Below are 22,071 nucleotides of genomic sequence, written 5' to 3'. Positions count from 1 at the left end.
TCTTGGTCGATTGCCTGTGTCGAATCTCAGCCAGAACCATTTGTATCTACTCTGTACTGACAAACACACCAGTCACTTTTACTGACGGACACATGTTGTTCCTCGACTTCATTCCAACACCGCAGGTCTCCGATGCTCGCAAATCACACTTGCAACCGCTTTTTTTTCACATACCACACTTTGGGATCCAGGCATGTGCGAAGTAGAAGAACCCATGAAATTTCTCACACATGCTCTCACTAAATCCACCCATACGCGTGCCACAGTCTACTCATGCAATCCCAGTCGCACCAGCAATGAATGGCGCGCTGCACGTAGCAACCCACCGGACGATTCAATCGCGACTCCCTAACTCAGCAACAGACAGGCCAATTTAAAGGCTGTGGTTGGTCAAAGCTGGACCTTGCATCCCTCCCTCATCTTGCACCCATTCCACTCGTGGAGACTGGAAGCCGTCCCGCTGCAGCGGCCAGAAAGCTTGCTACCTACATGTAATTACTGCTGGAGCTACCTGCTAGCACGTTGCAGACCCCTCGTAATTTAGCAAAGGACACCGAGTTTTGCCCCCAGCATCCTGGACAGTGATAATACACTATCGGATGCTCGCTGCGAAAAAGATGGAATACCTTGCAGTTTTGTCTGCCTCTGCAATTTATCATCCCCTGCCCATATATCGAGCTACGCCAATACTCACACAGTGAATGAAATGAAGGCCCATCTGCTTAGATTCCCCCGCTCCATGTTCCTCCCCCATCGGCCTGAACCCTGGCAGTTGATGGGACTTAGCCTGGCTAGACTCTTGTCGCTGTAAGCTTTTGAAAACCGCCCCACACACTGTCATCTCCGCTTCCGGCCAAGCGCCTCGTCAATTGCATGCGGTGCCCAGCGGTTGCATTTAGCTCTACCAATCAGCACTAGGGAACTTTTTGCTTAAGGTAAATTCCCTCGTCTTGGTCTGCATAGAGCAATCTATCCCCTGTCGTTCTGCTCCTACCCCCTGCACTCTCTCACTGACCCTTCGAACACGCGCACTTGCACTTGCCTCGCCTGGCCTCGCTTCTTTCCCGTCCGCGCCACCCACGTTCTCCACAGCCCGCACTCAGAAAAAGGAAAGGCCCCCCCGACCTGAACCCAGACACACCCAGACCAGACTCGAAGCAGCAAACAAGCAAGAGCATACCCAACCAGGTTTCTGCGACAATAAACGCAGAGCACCGCAGCTCCCTCCATTTTCTCTCCGCTCCCACTCCAGATACAGTATAGATCCATCGGCACCACGCTCAAAGCAGTATCTCCACCACTCTTTTTTTGTTCTTTCTGTCGCGATTGTTCGTGGTAATACAAACAAGAGCTCTTCCTCTTTTGAGATAATTCAATCCAAGCCCATTTGAGAAGATTATCAACTTCCAGACAGACGCCATGGCCGACATCACAGATCAGCACGACCAGACCTCTCCCACTGAGCTCGACGAGCAGAACGTTGGCAATGGCAACGCCGCAGAGTCTCGCGGCATCAAGCGCCAGCGTCCTTCAGCTGGCGACGACGACGACGACGATGACGAGAAGGGCAGCCGTGAGCGTCGCAAAATTGAGATCAAATTCATCAGCGACAAGTCTCGTCGCCACATCACGTTTTCCAAGCGTAAGGCTGGAATTATGAAGAAGGTATGCTTCCACCTTGGCAATTTCCCATTCACTGCACATCAGCTTGTTACAATGGCCAAGATGATATCTATCACGGCTTAACACTCCTCAACTCTACCGCGCGCAACCTCCAGCGTGATTTTGACACGAGATTTCTGCGCGGAGTAGCTTTTGACAACTTGATATTGCCTCGTGCTATGTCGCGTCCAAATCGAGCTTTTCAGGCTTCTGCGTCAACCCCTCATCTCTGTTTGTCGCAAACCATTGTCCAATGCACAGGTTGCTAACTTTGTTTACTCGATAGGCGTACGAGCTTTCTGTCCTTACGGGCACTCAGGTGCTGCTACTGGTTGTGTCTGAAACCGGTCTCGTTTACACTTTCACGACACCTAAGCTCCAGCCTCTGGTTACCAAGTCTGAAGGCAAGAACTTGATTCAGGTACGCGACAAGTCCTCTGTTCGTTGTCGCGGTTTGCGACATGGGCGCTCAAGATTTATTGTACAATATATACTGACTTTTCTACCAGGCATGCCTGAATGCCCCCGAACCGACTCCAGGTAATGAGAACGGTGTTGACGGTGGTGACCAAGTCGAGTCTCCCGAAGAACCCCCCAACCAACATCTCCCTCCTCAGGGCAACCGACCCGGCATGCCCCAGAACCCTCATATGCCACCTAACAACTATATGCCCAACATGCCCATGGATCCTCAGCAAGCTTTGGCTTATCAAAGCTACGTGCAACGAAATCAGGCCTACGGCTCCGGCATACCTCCTCAGCCTGGTATGCCCGCCAACAGCCATCACCAGTCGTAATGACGCCCGACCTCGAATATTGACTTTTGGTCACTGATACCCGGCGCTCAATGCTTTTTCGAGACATTGCCTCTCGACCTTGCACGTCCCCACTCGACATGAAAACTGTTTTGTGAGGTTCTGGTGAAAAGGCGTTGGTTGGTGTTGATTTGCCACCTGCATTTTCTCTTTGATTTTTCTTTTTATCTCCAATTTACATGGCTTTTAAGCCACAGCGAAGTCGGACAAGACCCTTCACTGGATTATAATAATGGCATCCGGTAGCGGTGTGCTTACGGTCAGAAGCCTTGTCCTTCACGGCTCAGAGTGCACCGCGCTTCAGGGTCGAAACCACTGGCAAACAAACTGCCGTTTTTGGGAAAACCCCTTGCGGTCCGCCTTACATATCATTGTTTCTTGCGGCCAAAGACTTTGTGGCACCGAATATCTCGCCGTAGGGCATTCGCACGTACTGCATGCGTGTTTGAGCATACAAATGTTGTCACTGAAGAGTATAAGGGGCGTGATTTTGGCTTGTGAATTACTGCAGAGTGTTTGGGATGGCACTGGAATGGATGGGATGAAGGCACGAACATTATGGAACGGGAACCTTATGCAGATTTGACGTCTATCATGGGCCAAAAAGAGACAAAGGATGCTTCTTAAACGGGAGGGCTTGAAGCCGACTTCTTTCCATTACTCGATCTTTGCGTAGTGCAGACTCTCGATTCGTGATGTATACTTCAATGACCCCATTGCACATGGTGAAAGCTTTTGGGAGAGGGTGTAACTCTAGGTAGGTTGGCTTTTCGTGCAAGATGCGACTGCATTTTTCGTTGAACTATAAGCTGTTGACGGACCTACCAAAGATAGGCATTCCACTTGACAACTACCCAGATCCAAGCGTCTGACATACGTAGGTAACTTATATTGCCTTTGGTAGCCAGGCAAGGTAAATGCTTCGATCCAGATCGGCACCGTTGACGGATTGCCTTTAAAAGTCTAGGGCCCCTCTTTTCAACTGAATTAGAAGGAATAAAAGTTCATATCTTGAGAGTTATTCAAGTGAGTGGTAATAGATCTCTTACCACATTAGGAGAATAGGTCACTTATGATTGGGAGGTTACGTGGAGGGGGGCAAGGAAACATCCGTGCTTGTCGGCGGGAAAGCTTTACTATTTTCGTCATAATTTATTTTCTTATTTCAGTTCCTGCGCGCAATGTGTGTGCGTGCGTTGATGGATCGAGACTACATGACGTCTGGGCGAGAAAACAAGGGAGCGTACCTACGACAGAAGGGGTTTGGGGTCGGCCTTTTCCTTCTTTGGAGGTTGAGGTGGGGATGAGGGATCAGGTGGGTTTAGTTGGGATGACAACTTAGAAGAGAATGTGGAAGTGCCTCTGGTTTACGGATAAGTAAGCTAGATTCGAGATAAAAGGCTCTTAACGGCAGACACATGGCTCAGAACGATCTTGGCTAAGTTCACGTTCCGCCGTAATCGTAGGCACGTGTTTGTTAGACAGCCTGTGTTTGCCGTTATAAGCCACCGCTCAATCATCGAGCCGTTACCAAGAGCAAAAGTCAACAATCTTACCAGGACCCTAGACGATGACGCTGATCGGTATTACTTTGAGAACGGATCGACCGTTTAGCTTGAGCATGTATGCGAAACGCCGCCATTTCTAAGGCTAGTAGCATCCAGTTACTTATACCTGCTGCGAGCGACGTAGGATTGATTAGCTTAACATGCAAACGACTGACTAGTCAAGCTGCGATGTTTAATCTGCCAACTCTGAGAAATCGACCAAGTATTGCATCTAGGGCTTCTAATTCATCCAATAGGTTTGTATGTCTGTTGATTCTTTGTCATTGTCACAGTTTGTCGTCAAAGCATAGAGTGAGTGTTTTAGCACTTTGACCTACGTAGGTAGATCGAACGCAAAATAAGTCAAGGAACGAGTGTAATTGACTTTAAAGGCCCTTGGAAAGTGCTTGGCAGCTAAGTTCTCTACATGATCTTTTAAGATGATGATGCTGACCCTTGAAGGAAGTTTAACGCGGATATCTGCATCCTAGTTTGAGTTTTGCCATTACATGACCAGGACACGCAAAGGACATTTCGACTTGGGTAACACTATAGTGTACTGCTGAATGTATTATGCGGAATCTACCTCCTTTGTCCAATTTTACAGGCGCTGAGAACCAAAATGATTACCTAGCTTTTTCCATATCGTCATCATTATCACCTCCGCCCTCACCTTCCAAGGTCCACAATAGGAGCCTGCAGTCGGGTCGTCCTTACTATCGTGCCATTTGTTGGTCATTATGACCAGTGTGTCCAGATTTCGCTCTGTAGGTCAGTGGATGTTTACGAAACAGGCGACTGCTTGTCCATGGGTTAACTATTACGTGGCTGGCCTAAAGGTATGGTGTCTAGTCTTCGGAGTCGCACTTTATAAAAGGTCTGGACGTTGCTCTGGAGAACAGGTGTCGAAGCAACGTGATACCAAACTTGAATTGGAGCAAAGGCTTTTCTCGTATAAATGGGAAAGAAAACATATCGTGAGCTGCCGTAGGGCTCCAGACATCCCGTAATTATAACAGCTGTAGCTGTCACTTGCATTTTTTGCAGGCAAAATCCTGTCTTCTTTCACAGTTGGGGTATATATCGAATGCTTAAGTACTGTAAAAAAAATTCGATTCACCCGTTTGATCAAACAAATAGTCAAGAACTGATGTTTGTGGCATGCTATTGGGAGTCTTCATTCTTAAGCGTTTAAAGAAATAGAGGTGCGTGGCAATGGACGCAACACCAAAGGGAGTTCTATGATATTACTTGACAAGAAAGAGAACGCCTAGACCTGCTGATAGCCAAAAGGTTTCTCATGGAATCAATGTAAAAGGACGATCTGGGTTCGATTGTGGTCAGAAGGGAAGGGAAGTGATACAAACATCCATGTTGACTTTCTTCCCATATTAGAGTGCACTGATTGATAAGGTGATGTTAAAGATAGTACCTATGAATGCCCTATTTTGGCATAGTCTGGCATTCGGTTTTGGTGAGCAGGTTTGAGAAGGTTTTCTGATTCTAGACCCCGCCAGGTACCGGTACCTGAGCTACTTGCCAGTTCTGAACCCCAAACTTTAGCAGGAGTGATAACTCGATAAAGAGAGCAATAAACGAGGCCCCAAATACGACGAATTAATAACTTAAGCTTATTGGATTTCCCTTCTTGGCGAGTACACACTATTGTGGTACGAACTTGACCGCCCGATCCTTCCACGCAGAACAGCAACCAGAACGCCAGTAGAAACATCGCTCGTAATTTCAGACTCCCAATTTCAGTAACTGTGCGACAAAAGCGAATGTATTTAATGCTCGACTGCTGTAGTGTACCGACCGACTGCTAGGCTACCGATGAAGACACCAGCCAGGACTGACAGAAAGTAGCCGACATTCATCGTCATGACAGCCAACATGCTGTGAAGTAGGATTAGCATTCGACGGAAAGCAAACGATGAAACCCAGGGATGAGGACATACAGTAGGTAGCCAATGCCAACAATCACGGTATCAAGACATGCGCGGACAGGATCGACGCTAAACCGCCATGGCCTTGTGGCAGCTCTCTTTCTTTCCACAACGACAACCGTCTCCTCCACTCCGTTCTCCGTGAGAGTCATACGGCGCGCATCAGGGTTAGCAGCTATCTGCTCTGATAACGGAATCTTGCCATTGACGGCGACGTAGCGACGTGCGGCTTCACGATCAAGCCAGCGGGCTTCTTGGATGGCTTTTAGAGCAAGGAGAACGCGCGCGACGATCGCGAGAACAGCAAGAAAGATGCATGTTCCTGCATAAGCACCAGCATTATCTGGTGTCCAGGAGCTTGCGTAGAGAGGTGTGCGGGTTTCGGTTTGGAAGACCATTGTCATCATGTTGCCTGAACCGTGGGAGTGGGAAGGCGACGAAGAGCTGGACGAGTCGCCGCCCATATCCATACCGGGCATATCGTGTCGTGGGAAGTTCATGTTGATAATTTCAATGATGTCGGTGATTTAGAATGATAAAGAAATCTGTATCTGACACGGGCGTGTCTATGTTATAGAATCAGGCTTCTAGCTGTAGTGGTGATTTGAAGTGGAAAGAGACAAGGAAGGTCGTATCGAGAAAGTTGCGCTATAAGCAAGCGGATGTTGGCACTTTGATATAGAAGCTCTGGGAATTTAGGAATGTAGGACAAAGTAATATCAAGAAACTAGGTATGTTTTGAGAGAGTTTCCTGCTCAAACAGACTCATCTGATCGGTCTGAGCTGCATCCGTGTGTGCAGCTAGGTAGGTACCTAAGTTAGTAAGTACTGGTACTTGTATCATGTACCTACACCAAACACCCCGCGCTGCGAAGGAGTCAACAACGCCGGTACTCGATATGGTCATGGCAGATTAAGAGGGAAGATGTACAAAATGACACAAGCATTGATAATATTAAGAAGCAATGGTATGCATATGCCAAATTCACTGCCGACAGAATATTCTACTCAGAATCCAGAGCTTGGTCGTCATTCCAATTACAGAGCGCCAGCATGGGAATGGCATCACTTGCAAGTACTCAGGGGAATCACTAAGGAGCCGATCAGTTTCACCTATGTTGCATCGCAGTACATGATTTAAAAGCTTAAAGTATGCTTATTTGACCTACCCCGTCAAAAAAGCAGTCCTCCCAATAGACTAGACATAAATGAGGGAGTTCGATTCCGTTTCCATCTTGTAACTCCCCATGAAACCTTGATCAAACTGGCTGTTGGAGATGCCGACCACTTCCACGTATCTGTAGTGATTGCTTTTGTATGATAACATGGGATAATTTGAATCGTACATGACGGCCCTCTCTTTGAGTATGACACGGCGACATGAGATTGTTCCTCGTTTATTCACAAACAGACATTGAGGTAGCAGACGTCCTTCTGCACACAAGGGCTACCAGTTCTAGACACTGTTTACACTTACCCGCTCGGGCTTTATAAGAGCCACTAATCATGAAACTAACTCTGTGGATGCTTCTAGAGTTGTTACATCGAGACGGCGCAGTGGGAAGCCTCGGATCACAAAGATACTGCATAGTGATCGATGCATCCTCGGTTGAGGACTCGTCGAAGCCCAGGTTCGTATTGCGCACAAGGGCCTTAAGGGAGCCATCACCACGACTTCCCATATTATAGCATAGAAACACTGACTTTAGACTCGATATATATAGTATTGGAGATCTTGAAAAGAATAGGAAAGAAGAAAAAGTAGCCTCTGATATGTTCGGCATGCGTGACAGCCATGCATCCCGAGTCGAAAGTTGGCCAACCGTGCTTTGGCAGCAGCATACCTAGACAAGAGGCTCCGGAGTCTCACTGCCAATTTACTTCTTCTGAGTACATATTGATCAATCGCGTTTACGGGTTTCTGACCCTTTGATGTTATATCTTTTTACGGACTGGGGCAGACGATAATCTCGACACGAGTGAAGTGCTGCTCATAACACTTCTAAAAGGGCTGTATGCTCGTGATCCACAATGTCAATAGCGTTGAGATAGGATACAAGGCTAGGCAGTACGCAGTGTAGTAAGCTGATACCGACAGTTTCTGCAGTTGCGTATGTTGTAGTCAACTTGCAGTATCTAAGGAGGGTCGTATAATGGTAAGTGAACCAGTCGGGAGACGACATAGGCAATGCAGTAGAACCGAGGTGTACCTTGCGATATACTTGTCCATGGCTGGAGGATAGATTAATTCCGTATTGTAAGACTCTGATGTCTGTTTATATCTGCGTCGGTCTATGAGACTTGCTAGGTAGTTCGAGTAGAAGCTGGTCGGTGTCTCGCATGATATCCCAGCAACGACTAGACTATGCCAGCAACATACATTCGTGCAATATCTCCAGTGATGATGTTGCCATGAAATATCCCACCCACCGATAAATACTATAGTGACCCTCCAATGCTTTTGTCCGACCCCATGGCACAAGTTGGTTGTTGTTACACAGAGGTGGCCGTCGTTTGTTAATATACGGGTCGAGAAGTAAATTGAGTAAACAACGCATGGAGCACAAATATTCTTCAACAGCAAAAGTGTTACCAATATTCTTCCAAGTGACCCTGTAGGTACCTGGACAATATATCACACCCCCTGGATGCCTCTTCCCGTGGACTCGAGCGTTGTGTTACACAAGCTACCCGCGGTCATTGCTCAGATCCCGCAATACCAGGGGCGGGATATTTGTTTCCGTAACTAACACAGCGTACGGGTAATAAATGGTCGGTAGACTGCATGAGTCTCATGATCTGGTCTTGATATAGCATATGGACGGGAAACTGCATGCGACAGGGCTCGGAATGGACCGGCCATTGAATGAACCGTGAGCGATATGGCAATATTGACGTCTATGAAATACTGCAATAGTGAACAATAAAGAGACCTCAAGATGAGTGTGAGTAGAGTCCTCAAGGAGTCGAGTTTTGGAAAAACAAAAAAACATAGTAGGAGGTTGCCAACTACGCTCCTAAACACCATAAAAGTTGGAGTCGTCAAACCAGCATCACGTCGGCCTTCTTACTCCAGTTGCTAGAGCCAGTGGTGACAACATTGCTCGCAGCCGCCAAGTATGATGTCTACTGCAAGATGACCTAGCTATCAACGAGTCACCTGCCTTCATCACAGACATACATAAAGATACAGAGTTGCATATATTTTGGTACAGCAACGGCTGCTGGATGAACCAATCGGAAAAGGCAAGATGTGAAAGAGGGTGGCTGCACTCTCTGTTGCAACACCTCCGAGGGGACATGTTAAAGAAGGAGAATCGGCAACTGCTGAGGACTTGCCCAGTTCAGCTCATGGATCTTGCTGGCGTACCAGCAAGCATACGAAGCCCTGAGATGTTGGAACAGGAGAGAAAGACGTGGCAATTCTCCATGTGGTTGAAGTGAAAATAACTCCTCTTATGCGCCAAGCTCTGTCTATGGATAAGCTGACTGGTGTCCACCTATAACCTAACATGCTCGTCGACTCAAACACATGGGAGACATGTTCTCAGGAACGGATGAGCTGACAGGGGTCAAGGCAAGTAAAGTCTTCAGTAACTGACAAGTGGATGGGATATTTCTGACAGACAAAAAGTCTAGTCTGTTGAATTGCTAGAACGACACAGCTTCATTAGTGCAACACAAAGAGTCGGATCAAGTCCAGATGGCCTCAGGGGTCGAAAATGAAGCGATGAGCTGATATATCGGACCCCACTCCTTTTTAGAGACCCCTTGAGACCATTCGATGCCCCGTTTTCACATTCATTATCTGTATTCAGAATGTCACTGCAAATACAAGTGAAGCTTGTGGGTTCCATCTCTCCAAGGCCCAGGACCGTGCCTTAAAAGTAAACTTGAGGAGCATGGCTAGACCCTATCCTCGGGTATCTAGAACCTTGTCCACGCTGTGGGTGTTGTTGTTTGAACCTGGACCCTGTTGAAGATCGTGTACGTACAGAATTATCCAATGTGAATAGCGAAATGATGGGGTCACAGACCTTCAGCCCTGGGCTAACGCCAGACCAGATGTGTGGCTGGCTGGCTGGAACCACATCGTCCCATTTCATGCCACTGCGATCTCAGCGGCTAGATCACACCCTGGTTTACAAGCCAAAGTCAAGCTCGGCCATAGGTAATGTTTCGTTTCTCCTCCAAGAGGCAAGGCAGGTACTAGGGGTGAAAGCCATACCCTACGTATACTGTATTCTCTACCTACACTTCCACAAAGCTCATCCACTCCCGCTGGCGGGCGCCTCTTTTGACCCCCCTTGTAACCTACCGACCGGGCTTTTTGCCTCCCACATACTCTACATCTCTCCTGCTTACTGCGCGCTGTTCCAGGCTCTAGTTCCAGGTCCAGGTCTTGTGGTGCCCACCCTCGGCTTCGCACTCGTGCACTTCCCCGTATACGCAAACGCCGCAGCACGAACTCTTGTCTCATAAGGGCCTCGTGGGCATAGAGAGATGATCAAGTGCTTTAATCAGATTCGGAATAGGGCAATGGTGAAGACATGCACTTGATCTTGATGTCGATAACCGGGTGGCAATCTTCTACAGTACCTAGTAGTGGTGGTTCTATATTGAATCTCCAAGTTAAGTTAAGGAGCCACACGACCTACAGGTTACAGTACAATACGGAGTATAGAGTACACTGCGCCCTGTCCCAGCTGGCAGGTTTGACGTTTCTGCCTCGTCTGACGCCTCGGATCCCAGCGGAGCCTAGCTGAGGATGATGCATGTACATTAGGTGGCAGCGTTACCGAATTGTCCTACCACCAACTTTAATCTACCTCGAAGTGTTGTTCTATCGAATGGAGAGTAGGGTGGCCCAGTGATAGATTGGGACGGACAAGAGCATGAGGGGTGAAGGGACTCCCATCATCAAGCCTCATGGGAGATATTTAGGTGAAAGGTAAGAATGATTTCATGGAAACCTATCAGTCAAGGATATAAGCACTGTCAAAGCACAGGACATGCAAGGCTCTTGTTCTTTCATTCCTGGTCGGAAAACCCCCCAAGTCTCACTGCTTCTACCCAAGTCCCACCAGGATTACTTGCTCCTTGACTGTCCTTTGTTAAATCCGTCGCCGGGTTTTTTTTGAATAACATTCTGGATCAGAACGATTCTCTGGCTTCGGCTTCGGCGTTGGGCTGCATAGTTGTGTGCTGTTACCAGTTAGAACCACCACTTTATTTCAGATCCTAACCTCCCTGGGCAGTTGCTGAATGGCGTTTAACTTGTTGCCCGACACATTGGGGAGTACCTCGCTTCCTTTATTGCTTTCGTTTCCAAAACAGCCCAGTTATTTTCAGCCTCGAACTCGCTGAGGCCAGAAAACATAGCGCTAGTTTCAGTATTCGGTGACTCTAGAAACCCTGGCCTGGCTCCTCTGCAATGGAGGGCTGCTAAGCAGGGCTTCAGGTGTCTATTTCCCCTTGATACCAAGATGACGGACTGATATTGGATTGGGAGGGTCTGGGAGTGCACCATGAACACAAGATAAGCCTTCATTACGGATACCGTACGAATAAATACATCAGCAACAATAAAAAGCAACTATATGCACCTTAGAGTCAGGTAGTTAGTTACAGCGTGGGCAGCGGGACTAGGAGGTACATTGATGATTGTTTCATGTCTCCATGCAAGTGGTGCGCTATTGAAGCAGAGTGGAAGAACAACTCCGAAATACATACCAAGCACATTTTCTTCTTCCTCTTCTTCTATACGAGAAATGAATACGACTTTTCTTATATTGCATGTTTCAACCACCAAGTGTTGGTCAGCTTGAGCGAGGTTCGCGAGGTGACAAGGCCGACATTGAGCTCTTGTCGACTACCAACCACCTCAATAAACAGTGTAAACTTTTGGGACCGTAACTCAATTCATATGTTTGACCATACCATCATCAACCAAGTAATCGCTACGCAGTGCGATACAGTACGTAACATACTCTGGTACGTCCATGTCAGTCAATCGTTGAATCTAGACCCATCTGGAGTCCTCGGGTATCTCCTTGCATTCAGTACCCAATCGCTCAACACTCAGACTTTTGGCTAGAGGGGAATCTGCACTGGTAGATATTTTCTTTGCGCGTTGGGATTGGCTAGAGGTAAACTCGCTTTCCACTACTGCACGTCTTTAATAGGCATAACAGTAGTCTATTGTGGCTGGCTGGTCAATTCTCCATGCCAAATGCTCCAGCGCCAACATCAGCGCGAGCATTCGGTCAAACCATTCCTACTCCGGAACTCCTCATATTCAATTCAATAGCTTAAATTGCTTACATTACAAAACACGATTGGGACCATCGGCCAGCCCGTTTCTGCGTGGACCAGCGCAGGCTGGAGTGTCCAGGGGGGGTTAGGCTGCGCACAAGCATCGTGACACTTTTCCTGTCCATCCTTTGACAAGTCTAGTGATAGCTGAGAAAGAGATATTTAATTGCACTGGCAGACACATTTTGCCCTGTTCAGTTGGAATATGGAGCGAGTCTAGATACAAGATGATAAACATGCCATGAAAACTCTGGATTAACTTCGCCACTTCATAGAACCGCCTTCAACCTTTCCTCTCTGTTCCGTTCATGTGACGTCCCTTTATTCCCTGTCTTTCCTTCTTAGAGACCCCTTTGTACAATCTTTTTGGTGAAGCTGATATTGTAACTGGTGTACAATAATACCCGAAACCAGTTCCGTTAACACCCTTGCTTAACAACAATACCGAGACGTAATCCTGTCCTGGTTTTGGCCTGGTCCCTAAAATTCCCGTAAAACTCCTTATTGGGGACACCAATGATTGTCCCGTTAAACAGGATACCGATAACCCCAGCCTTGTTAATTTCACTGCCTGGTTCCCTGACGCCATCCCCAGAGCCTTGCCATCCTCCGTAGCGCCGATATGAAAGTTAGAAAAGAAACATAATAAAAGAAACTCCCGACTGTCGATCTCGGGCGATGCGATTTGGGTTGGCGTTGTTAGTTGTTGCGTTAGACTGGGCGTTGCTGTACGCAGTCCATAACGGAGGTAGATCGTCATCCCATTGACACACCATAAACATGCCCATAATATTCATCTCGAAACCAAGACATGGTTCCATAAATCCCAACCATTCTTTCTCTACTGTTCACGCTTCACATCGGGGTCGTTTTCCTCTCCGCTTCGATCTGCACCATTGCTGTCTCCGTCCTTCGCCTCGTTGGCCTTGCTTTCACAGCCCTTGACAAGTCGGTGCCTCTATGCCAGAGTTAGTAGGTGCTCACATTGCTAGTATCAATTCGAAACCAAGGATCTCCAGAGATCAAGTATTGCTTACCTTTAATGCATCTTTACGGGAGAAACTCTTGCTGCAGAAGGTACAAGGGAAGGGCTTCACGGCCAGATGGATTCTCTTGTGTCGCTTCAGATCATGGTTGCGGCTGAACGATTGATTGCATTGATCGCACTTGAAAGGACGTTCCGACTGGGGAGGAGGCTGGCCATGTCCACCATACATCATGGGTGAATACGAAGGTACACCCATTCCTGGTATCATCGACATTTGACCTCCGGGCTGGTGAATGTTTGACATGATGGCTGATCCACCCATGTTCGGAAGCGGCTGGTAGGAAGGATAGTGTCGATAAGCATTAGGAGGTGCCATGCCAGCCGATCCCAGCCCACGGGGAACAGGCCCATGGCCCGGGGGTGAGTGATGGGTTGGTGAAGGCTGAGGAGGGGGATAAGTTGAGAAGTTTGACGGCTGAGGTGCAGAGGAAGCTGTGTAATAGCTTGGCGTACTCGGGGGTCTCGAATGTGTGTACGCGTCTGAATGTGCCGATAAACTTGAAGGAGTTGGAGGTTGGGTAGAAATCGAGTTCTGCGAAGTCAGAATTGTACTCTGGGATTGCTGAGAGGTCGATAGACCTGGTGGAGTGGTCTGGCCGCCTCCTCCTGAGACCGAGGTCTGGAAAGGATGATGCACTTGATCAAAGGGAGGCGCTGGGAGACCTTCGCCTCCGGTAGCTGGCGACTGGGAGCTTCGTGGGTGGTTGTACTGATGTATTCCGGAACCTTGACCGTAAAGAGACTGGCTTCGTACACCGAAATGCTGCTGGCCAAGAGACGGCGCGGCCTGGGTTGCTGAACTGACCGTATAGGAGGAGTTGCCTGGCGCCGACCAGCTACCTCCGAGATGGCTATACGGATATATCCCACCTTGTGCTTGAGAACCCTGGGAGCTGCCCGTGTTGACACTGGAGATACTAGGACTCAGACCATCGCTGGCTCCTGGCGAAGGGGTCAGAACACTAGGCGACGATGAAATACGACGATCAGGATAGGAGCCGTGGAGGGGGGAAAAAGACGGCGCATAGGAATATCCAACCGAGTCGGCTTCACGAGAGTTGTGGATAGACTCTGACTGGCTTCCTGCCAGGGAAGGGTGGAGGGGATATCTGTTCATACTTGGAACATCTGCATTTGGAGGTGGCAGAGAGAAGGCGGGCAGTGCGTTCGCGGCGGGGCGCCTGGATGAGAAGCTTGTAGCCTCCATCCTTGCTTGTTAGATATAGAAAGTGCGGCAGGGGAATGTCGTAGAAACAGGCGAAAGGCGAGTGGCGGCTCTCTCCCCTCAGTTTGACAACTCTGATATAAGACAAAGTTCAATCGATAGGGTTGTCCAAGTCCCGAACTCAAACAGTTGCTTGGATGAAAATTCGACAGAAATTGAGTTGAGTTACAAAGCCACGGACAGGCGGTGCTTTAAAGCATTCGAAGAGGCGTCGTGTCGGTTGCTATATGGATCCGAGGCGTTCAAAACTTGTCATGTGTATACAGTTATCGGATGTTGTTAACCGTAATTCAAGATAAGGCCGAAAGGCAATCCAAGAAAAGACGCCGATGGGGAGAAAAGACGGTGGGTAGCAGGCAGTGCAATCCAATCCGATGCCACTGACGAGATAGGGCAAGCAAGACAAGTCGAAGCAATGTTGAGGATGGATGGATATTGGGTTGGGAAGGTAGAAAGGAGGGGAAAGGAAGGAGCTGAAAAACGGAGGAGGGTCGAGGTAGATGAATGAACAGCTTTGGAGCAAGGTAGTCACGATGTATGTACGTATGTAGAAGTTTGGATCGGGATAATGGGGTCAACTGGGGTGGTCTTTTCGGGGTGTCGTCAATGGAATACCCACAAGCTATCAATAAGGTTTCTCTGCCCATAGTGGCTTATGGGCTCTTGCCTCGATGCACAAGGTATCTGCACAGCTCTACTACTTACACCCCCAGCACCAACAATAACAAGAACAGGACGAGATGAAAATGAACGAGCGCAGAGACCAGCGTTGGGTCGAGGAAAGACCTACTGTACGTACATACAGTACTCTGGGAAGCAAACTCAGCTAAAACAAAGCGAGACTAAACCATCTCTCAAGCTAAAGCAGGCCCCCCAACTGCTCTGAACGTAGCTTCTCGCCTAGGTTGGCATCCTTCTAGGTTTAGCACCCTTGCTAGTTTCTCTCTCAAGACGGGATCTCTCAGGACAGGACGCCAGGCACTAAAGCCGACTAGTGTGGGAGGGCTGAAAGAGAATCATGGGTCTAGTCTAGTTGTTGGTATCCGTACTAAGACAGATTCCCAGCTCTCTGATGGAGCTGAGTACTAGGTATCTAGGTAGGTACTGTATGTATAGAATACGTACTGCCTACCTACATAGGTAGCTACACAGCAGTCCATGGAACCATATCAAGAGCAAGAGTGACTGCCTTATTGCATGTGCAGAGTCCTAAAGTCTAAACGGCGGAAAAAGGAACGAGGCGGGGACACGAAGACAGTCAATGACAACAGTTCCTTGGACGCGATTCTCATACATCGATAGTATCCATTATCGCACCCTTAGTTCCCAAGGTGCTAACTGCAGTCACCTCTCTAGACGAGGATGCCCACCATTTTACGCATTGGCAGCTGGAAGACTGGACTGACAATGCCAGAGAGGGGACTTACCAACACGCACACATACAGTAGTCCTGGTAGGTCGTCTACCTTAGTGCGACAGGTACTTACCGGCCTAGGTACCTGTACAGGTGCTGGTACTGTACCACCAGTAGACCGGAGCTGGAGCCGGAACCAAGAACAGGGGTGGGGCCTAGACTGACATGGGGGGAGGGGTGTGATATGTCTGCATTCTGCAGGTGTGAACACAGGCCAATTGGGGTGCGAGACATTCAATTGAAGACACAAACCACGTCTTCAGAAGCAATTGTGCTAGTTAGGTTATGCTCTGCTCTGCTCTTCTCTGCTCTCTTCTGCCAGGCTGGGGAGACAAGAGGTAACGAGGTCGCCGTGCAAACGCTGAGCCAAAGTACCTACTTGAGGAAGTACATACTAAGCCTGCTGGCATGAGAGGTAAGCAGAAAAGACAAGTGTTCTCACCACCTACATAGGTAGGTACTGGGTGCAAGGACAGAATACCAAAGTACCGCACCCGCCGGACAAATACTCTGCAAAAACAGCGATACCGTGACCCAGCAACAAATGGCCTTGGCACCATTGGCCAAATGTAGACATATACTTTTGCGCTTCACGATAACCAGACATCAAAGATAACCAAGCAGGTCAGGAAAACCATGGATCAAATTCCCAGCCTTCTCTTCTGTTGAATTTAGTTGGCTGTCTGTCCTTGTTGATCTTCGTCTACTGTGCTCTGGCACACGGGATCTCCATCCCCGTCCCTACTTTTCACTGCGTGGCTTGGACCAGATCGGGAACCAGGGCTGATGGTCGCCCTGGGCTGATGGCACGTAAATCGCTCCCAGAGAATACCATTATGTGCTAGGATGGTTCTCTTTTCAGATACTCTCCCCGTTTGTTCGTCTGTTTGTTCTTTTCTTTCTCTTTCTACTGCTTCCCTCCCTATAGATTCCCTCTGTAGCTCTGGTTCCAGTTGGTCTTGGTTCTCGGGTTGTTCCGTTGTACAACGGGCCTAGTTTGATGTGCTGAAAACAGATATCGTCTTGCAAGTCCGGGGATGGCTAGACTGACCAACTTCTCGATGCAAAGAAATGCAGTTCCGGCTGCGGGCTGACGGCCACTCTTGTTGGCTTGTGCTGGCTGTTCGGGGGAGGGTTGTGTTCAACCCTGGTACCCCAGCTGTCGCAGTGGCGGAAACCGACCAGCTGGACTCTGTTTCTTTTGCAACCCCTGGAGGCGTCGAGCATAACGGGGACGGCGTCCGGAAGGCGTCCCTGGTGGTTACAAGATGAAGTGCAGATAATGCTTGTCATGAATGATGGTGCTGACAATGTACTTACAGTACAGTTCAGGTTAGTGCGTCAGATTGCAATTGGTAAAAGGGATGGGTGTGGTCCAAGTCTCCAGGTTATCGTGGTAGAGAAAGCGGTTGTCAATGTGTAAAATAAGAGAATGTTAGCTCCAGTGTGAGTGGACGTATACAACGTGGCAGGTGAACACCTTTTTCTTCGCTCGCTCACTCACTTTCTTTCTTGCTTGTTCCTCATTCACTCACCTCCCAATTTTGCAGACGGGGCCCACTAGTGACCAGGCCCCAGGCCCCAGGCTGCTTAAGCTTGTGGTTGTCAAGACTGAGGTCCCGACATACCTACTACCAAGAAGAAGAAGGGGGAAAATGGCTGCGAATGGCTTTGGTCTAAAGTTGGACCCTGAATTTGAGATTCTCGACCACAGCCAAGTTGGGGATCCAACGATTAGCCGACGTCGAGTCCGAGACTACCTGAGACTAGAGGATAGGCATTTTTGAATGAATTCAAATCCAGGTCCGTGTTAAATCACCTAGACGTACCTGCGCAATGAGCAAACAGAATGGGAAAGGAAGAGAGAAAGATGGAAAGAAACCCCCATGACCTCACGGAGGACAGTCCGGTACAGGAATGGTCAGTCCCAGATGGAGCCTGAAGTGACCAGCCCAGAGCCTAGAACGTTTTCCTCAAGGGCTCGATGGTTCCAGAGTCCTGGGGTGCAGGAATTCACGGTAGTTCTCTGAATGAAGGCTTCTGGATTATTGGCATGCACACTGATGCCGTACCTGAAGCCTTGGGGCCAAAATAAGCAAAGAAGAGGCAAAATCAAGAGGAAAAGAAGGATAACGGACATCTAGCGGCAGCCCCAGTGCCATCATTAGCGCTTCTCTTCTCCTTCAAGACAACAGGGATGCTATATGTATATCTTATCTCATTTCATTTCAAAGGTCGCCAAAGGCTACCTTATGATAGTCTGTGTACTCTGTTGCACAGCTCCAAGGACCGCTCAGAAAACCCAAAGGTAACCTATCTTGTCTACGATCCGCTCAGACCTTAACTTAACGTACCCCAGCAGGGGTCAGACACCGACGAGCGAGCCTCAAAAGCCACATCCAGCTTTTCCCCTGCCAAGATTTGTCTTATCCTGTTATCCCAGCATGTAAAGGCCCTGGCTCAACGCTGATCTTAAGTACATTCGTCGTCTTGAGATGTGTCTCAGGAACAGAACAGAACATAATACATTTAAACAAGTACAACAAGGCCAGACAGTGAAAGGGAAACGCGTCTTAGTCACATGAGATTCCTTCACACCATTAGACTACGTACCTACGTGCTGTATTGCGCTCGTGTTCCTGGATACTACCTACAGTACATTATTGATCAATTGCTTTCGACGTTCAATTCCACCATCTTGCAGGATACCTACATATGCATAGGTATTTCGTCGATATTGGCAATGACCGCGATATGAATCATTATCGCCAAGCGTATTGCTTCCATGCCCGCTCGGAATGTCAGGGCCCCCTGTTGCGCTCCCGCATCCATGGTTCGACTTGCATGGAGCGTAGATCAACAAATATTGGGAATTTGCTTTGTCTTGGCTCTGATCAGCAAGCCCGCGTTGCAGTTGCAAAGCCTTGCAACAGCCTGTGACTGACTGCGATAACTGTGTGCTGATTGTATTGAATGTATGCATGTACCATAGGCAAAAGCACAATTATTTATCATTGACCAACTTATGATCTTTGCAGACAGATACAGCACAAAAATGCAAGCTACTAGCTGCTCTCCTATCCAATAACACGGTAGGCTCTGACACCCTACGAATCAAACACATCCAACATGCCGCATATTGGATTACTCCGATACCCCTGTCGAGCATGCTGCACAGTGACCCGTTAGTACGCCCTTTCTTTACCTGTCTACTAGGCTGCCTTGCCGTGCCTTGCCTGTCTTTCTTTCTCTGTCTGTCTGAATGCCCGTGCTTTCTTACAGTTGCAATGATGATGGGCCCCCTTGAGCATTCCCCAGGTTTAATTATTCAATGTTGCGCTGAGAACTTTGGGGTGACAGTGATTCCCAGTAAGCGGCATAGGTAGCATAAGCAGCAGCCTCATCTCCCTGTTCCATATCGCCATTAGTCCGGGCTGTATATTGGTAGCCCAGCGGAGAAACAGAACGACGAGCAAAAGCATTTCCATGTTAGCAAGAAGCCTTGTTCATTTCCATCTCTTCAGGAATCAAGGCCCTTGAATGGGTAATGAGTTAGACCAAGCTATCGAAAAAGGTTGGGCCTCTCTCCCACCGGATCGCTGTTCCATATCCCCCTGTCCTAGTCACCTTCTACCCCTGCCCTGTATGTACAGTACCCAGATGCACACCCCTTCTCTTTTCTCCTGACGCTCATTCAACAAGGGGGCTAATGCTAGTCGAGAGACCGGGGAGAACTCTTAGTCTCTGAGACCATCGTGGATCCCGAGCACAACGCCAGCGCCTTGCCCTGGCCTCCCTTGTCCCTTGACCCTCGCTCCTCGCGCTTCCGCCGCCATCGACGGATAGGCTCAGCCATGCTAACCAAGCTCCTGGGAACGCATCAAGAAAAAGAGGCGCTCAACTCCCGCCGGCAAACGACGCAAGTCATCACTGGTAAACTTTACCAGCAGCCTCTTCCCCGACTTTGTTCCCTTTCGGGTACTGGACTCTGCGTCGCTGCCACCATTTTGCCCTTGACCTACCCGCTCGATAAAACCCATCGGGTAAGGCGGGCAAGCCATATTCCTATGCTTGGTAAGTATGTCATGTAGATGAGCCAACTCGCTGGAATGAATGTGGGCTGGAATGCTAGGCTTGTCCTTGACTTGAATGCATTCGCCCCATTAAGCTTTGCCTTAGTCCTCGAGTGCAGTACTATACGGTGTAGCATGCATGGCGATGATGGGAATAGTCTAGCCACCCAAATCAGTTGAGTATCGTATAGTACATGTGATGATTATTGATGAAACCGAGCAGTAGTGATTTTGCGGTGATTGCTATTTCTCTGCAAATGTATATCCACACGCTGAGGTACGGTACCTCAGTACCTACTCTAAGGAGGGAACCTTGAACTACCTAATCTTAATACTTGATTGGTTGAAAGTTGTCTTTCTGCAGTACATAGAAAGAGAAGACATTGCCTAGAGCTTATACGAGTAAATGGACAGTAGTCTATTGCCAACCTAGAAGGAGTCAGCGTCATATCACCTTAAAAGCGAGCTCCATCAAGATCTTCGCAAATCGACGATCATAGCCTAATGCGTGTAAGAGCTTGTGTAACGACACTATCTTGGTACTGTACAGTACTTTGTATCCACGACGAATGCTAAGGCTGCGCTTCACCAACCCGGCTGCATTCAACTCCGTAGCATGTCTCTCATGCTGCATATTGCCAAGAAATATGAAATATGAAAGGAACGTGGTAGACATTGACACAAATCCACTGCTTCAAAACGGTTCTCCATGTCTTTGATCAGCATCTTGTTTGGCGCTAGGAATATGAACTAGGTAACAATGGCAGTTGGCAGGAAATAAGGATGTCTACCAAACGATAAGCTAGGCTTGATAAAGACTGGTGGCAGTGTTCCCTCACATATTGACTGGATGTTGACGCAACGGCACAAACATCACATCTCAGGTGAATTGTGATTGAAGGTCTCAATGGGACCTAGAAGCCCAGCCGCCTGAGACAGCAATATTAAGACATAAACCCCTGCCACAAGTGCCTGGAAGATAAAGTGTACTGTACAGTACAGTATCTTACGGTTAGTCCAGCTAGGTTGTCTTGCAATAGCGTGCATGTTGGTGGAGCTGCCCCTAGCTTGCTGACAACGGTTTCGTAGAGATGAAGATGAAGATGAAGATGAGAGAGTTCAATCAGCCTATGTGATATTCAGTGGTTGTACATGATTATTCCTTGTGCTGTATCCGCAGACATTGCACTCCTTTGTTATTGGTATGCGAGGGGCTGCGGTAGTAGCAAGCAAAATTTTATTCCAGGCTCATCTTTCTTTGTTTGACTCTTTTCCTCCTGCATTGTTTCCCAACTCATGCAAGGCCTTGCGTTGCACTGCCAAGAAAATACGTATACGTGACTGATCAAACCTTGCGATTATTTCGACAATGGGAATCATAGTGCTTCGACCGCGGGACAAGGCCCAGACTCAGCTGAGATGATGCTTTGGGGCCGATCGCCAGGCCTGGATGGACATGGACAGACTGGGGCAGGGTTGGCTATGGGCGTGGGGACCAATCGCGCCTATCATATAGATAGATGTGCTCATTGTGCCGTAAGTGTCATTATTTCCCTGCCCTGCCCTGAATGTATCCTATCCATATCATATCACACCGCATCCCTTGATCATGAAATTCCGTGCGTGGTCAAAGGCAGAATACTCTAGCACATCGGAGATAGCATAGCGTGCTTGAATATTTCGGCATCCACTAAACATCTGTTGGGGGGTTAGCAGTTATACTTATCGAGTACGTACATTAGTAGCTACGTGCTTTTATTACTGTACTTTCTAGCCTAGTCCTTCAAACAAGCATGCGACAAGTCCTATAGGTACTCAGAGTATTGTCTGGATTCAATGACATTCATTCTCGCTAGGATTGTAAAATGACGTGAATACAGTCAATATATCAAGACTGGACGCATAAATATTGCTCTTGGCCTACCTACTCAGCCGTGTACCGAATTTGTCTACACCAATGCAAGACTTCATCACATGGTTGTATTCGTCTAACATCACCCTATTCAGGCTAGGGGGACATGCTAAT

General features: G+C 48.3%; 3 protein-coding genes across 3 annotated transcripts; 1 reads left to right on the top strand and 2 right to left on the bottom strand.

The window, feature by feature from the left end:
* Nucleotides 1-1,146: 1,146 nt before the first annotated feature.
* On the top strand, nucleotides 1,147-2,584 carry B0J16DRAFT_135359 (SRF-type transcription factor (DNA-binding and dimerization domain)-domain-containing protein). Its single transcript, XM_046121799.1, has 3 exons — nucleotides 1,147-1,665; nucleotides 1,949-2,083; nucleotides 2,172-2,584. The coding sequence occupies exons 1-3, from the start codon at nucleotides 1,420-1,422 to the stop codon at nucleotides 2,457-2,459; spliced, it is 669 nt and encodes a 222-aa protein (XP_045983168.1). The 5' UTR covers nucleotides 1,147-1,419; the 3' UTR covers nucleotides 2,460-2,584.
* Nucleotides 2,585-5,422: 2,838 nt separating this feature from the next.
* B0J16DRAFT_135299 (Ctr copper transporter family-domain-containing protein) lies at nucleotides 5,423-6,747 on the bottom strand. Its single transcript, XM_046121798.1, has 2 exons — nucleotides 5,983-6,747; nucleotides 5,423-5,920 (listed from the first exon to the last, which is right to left on the bottom strand). Exons 1-2 carry the CDS (start codon nucleotides 6,468-6,470, stop codon nucleotides 5,812-5,814), a joined length of 597 nt encoding a protein of 198 aa, XP_045983167.1. The 5' UTR covers nucleotides 6,471-6,747; the 3' UTR covers nucleotides 5,423-5,811.
* A 6,081-nt stretch (nucleotides 6,748-12,828) lies between these two features.
* Nucleotides 12,829-14,694, bottom strand: B0J16DRAFT_135276 (uncharacterized protein). The gene is made up of 2 exons (XM_046121797.1): nucleotides 13,323-14,694; nucleotides 12,829-13,243 (listed from the first exon to the last, which is right to left on the bottom strand). Exons 1-2 carry the CDS (start codon nucleotides 14,538-14,540, stop codon nucleotides 13,127-13,129), a joined length of 1,335 nt encoding a protein of 444 aa, XP_045983166.1. The 5' UTR covers nucleotides 14,541-14,694; the 3' UTR covers nucleotides 12,829-13,126.
* Between the last annotated feature and the right edge of the window lie 7,377 nt (nucleotides 14,695-22,071).

This window comes from Fusarium flagelliforme (assembly GCF_020744385.1).
Source record: "Fusarium flagelliforme strain FIESC 12 MPI-CAGE-AA-0113 chromosome Unknown B0J16scaffold_4, whole genome shotgun sequence".
Classification (NCBI taxonomy): Eukaryota; Fungi; Ascomycota; class Sordariomycetes; order Hypocreales; family Nectriaceae; genus Fusarium; species Fusarium flagelliforme.
Note: the sequence above shows the minus strand (reverse complement) of the source record. Positions and strands in the feature narration are given on the sequence as shown.

Coding starts and splice junctions, on each gene's coding strand:
- B0J16DRAFT_135359 (XM_046121799.1), top strand. CDS start 1,420: ATGGCCGACATCACAGATCAGCACGACCAGACCTCTCCCACTGAGCTC. Junction 1,666..1,948: donor AGGCTGGAATTATGAAGAAG/GTATGCTTCCAC, acceptor TTTACTCGATAG/GCGTACGAGCTTTCTGTCCT. Junction 2,084..2,171: donor AAGGCAAGAACTTGATTCAG/GTACGCGACAAG, acceptor CTTTTCTACCAG/GCATGCCTGAATGCCCCCGA.
- B0J16DRAFT_135299 (XM_046121798.1), bottom strand. CDS start 6,470: ATGAACTTCCCACGACACGATATGCCCGGTATGGATATGGGCGGCGAC. Junction 5,921..5,982: donor GTTGGCATTGGCTACCTACT/GTATGTCCTCAT, acceptor CCTACTTCACAG/CATGTTGGCTGTCATGACGA.
- B0J16DRAFT_135276 (XM_046121797.1), bottom strand. CDS start 14,540: ATGGAGGCTACAAGCTTCTCATCCAGGCGCCCCGCCGCGAACGCACTG. Junction 13,244..13,322: donor CCCGTAAAGATGCATTAAAG/GTAAGCAATACT, acceptor ACTCTGGCATAG/AGGCACCGACTTGTCAAGGG.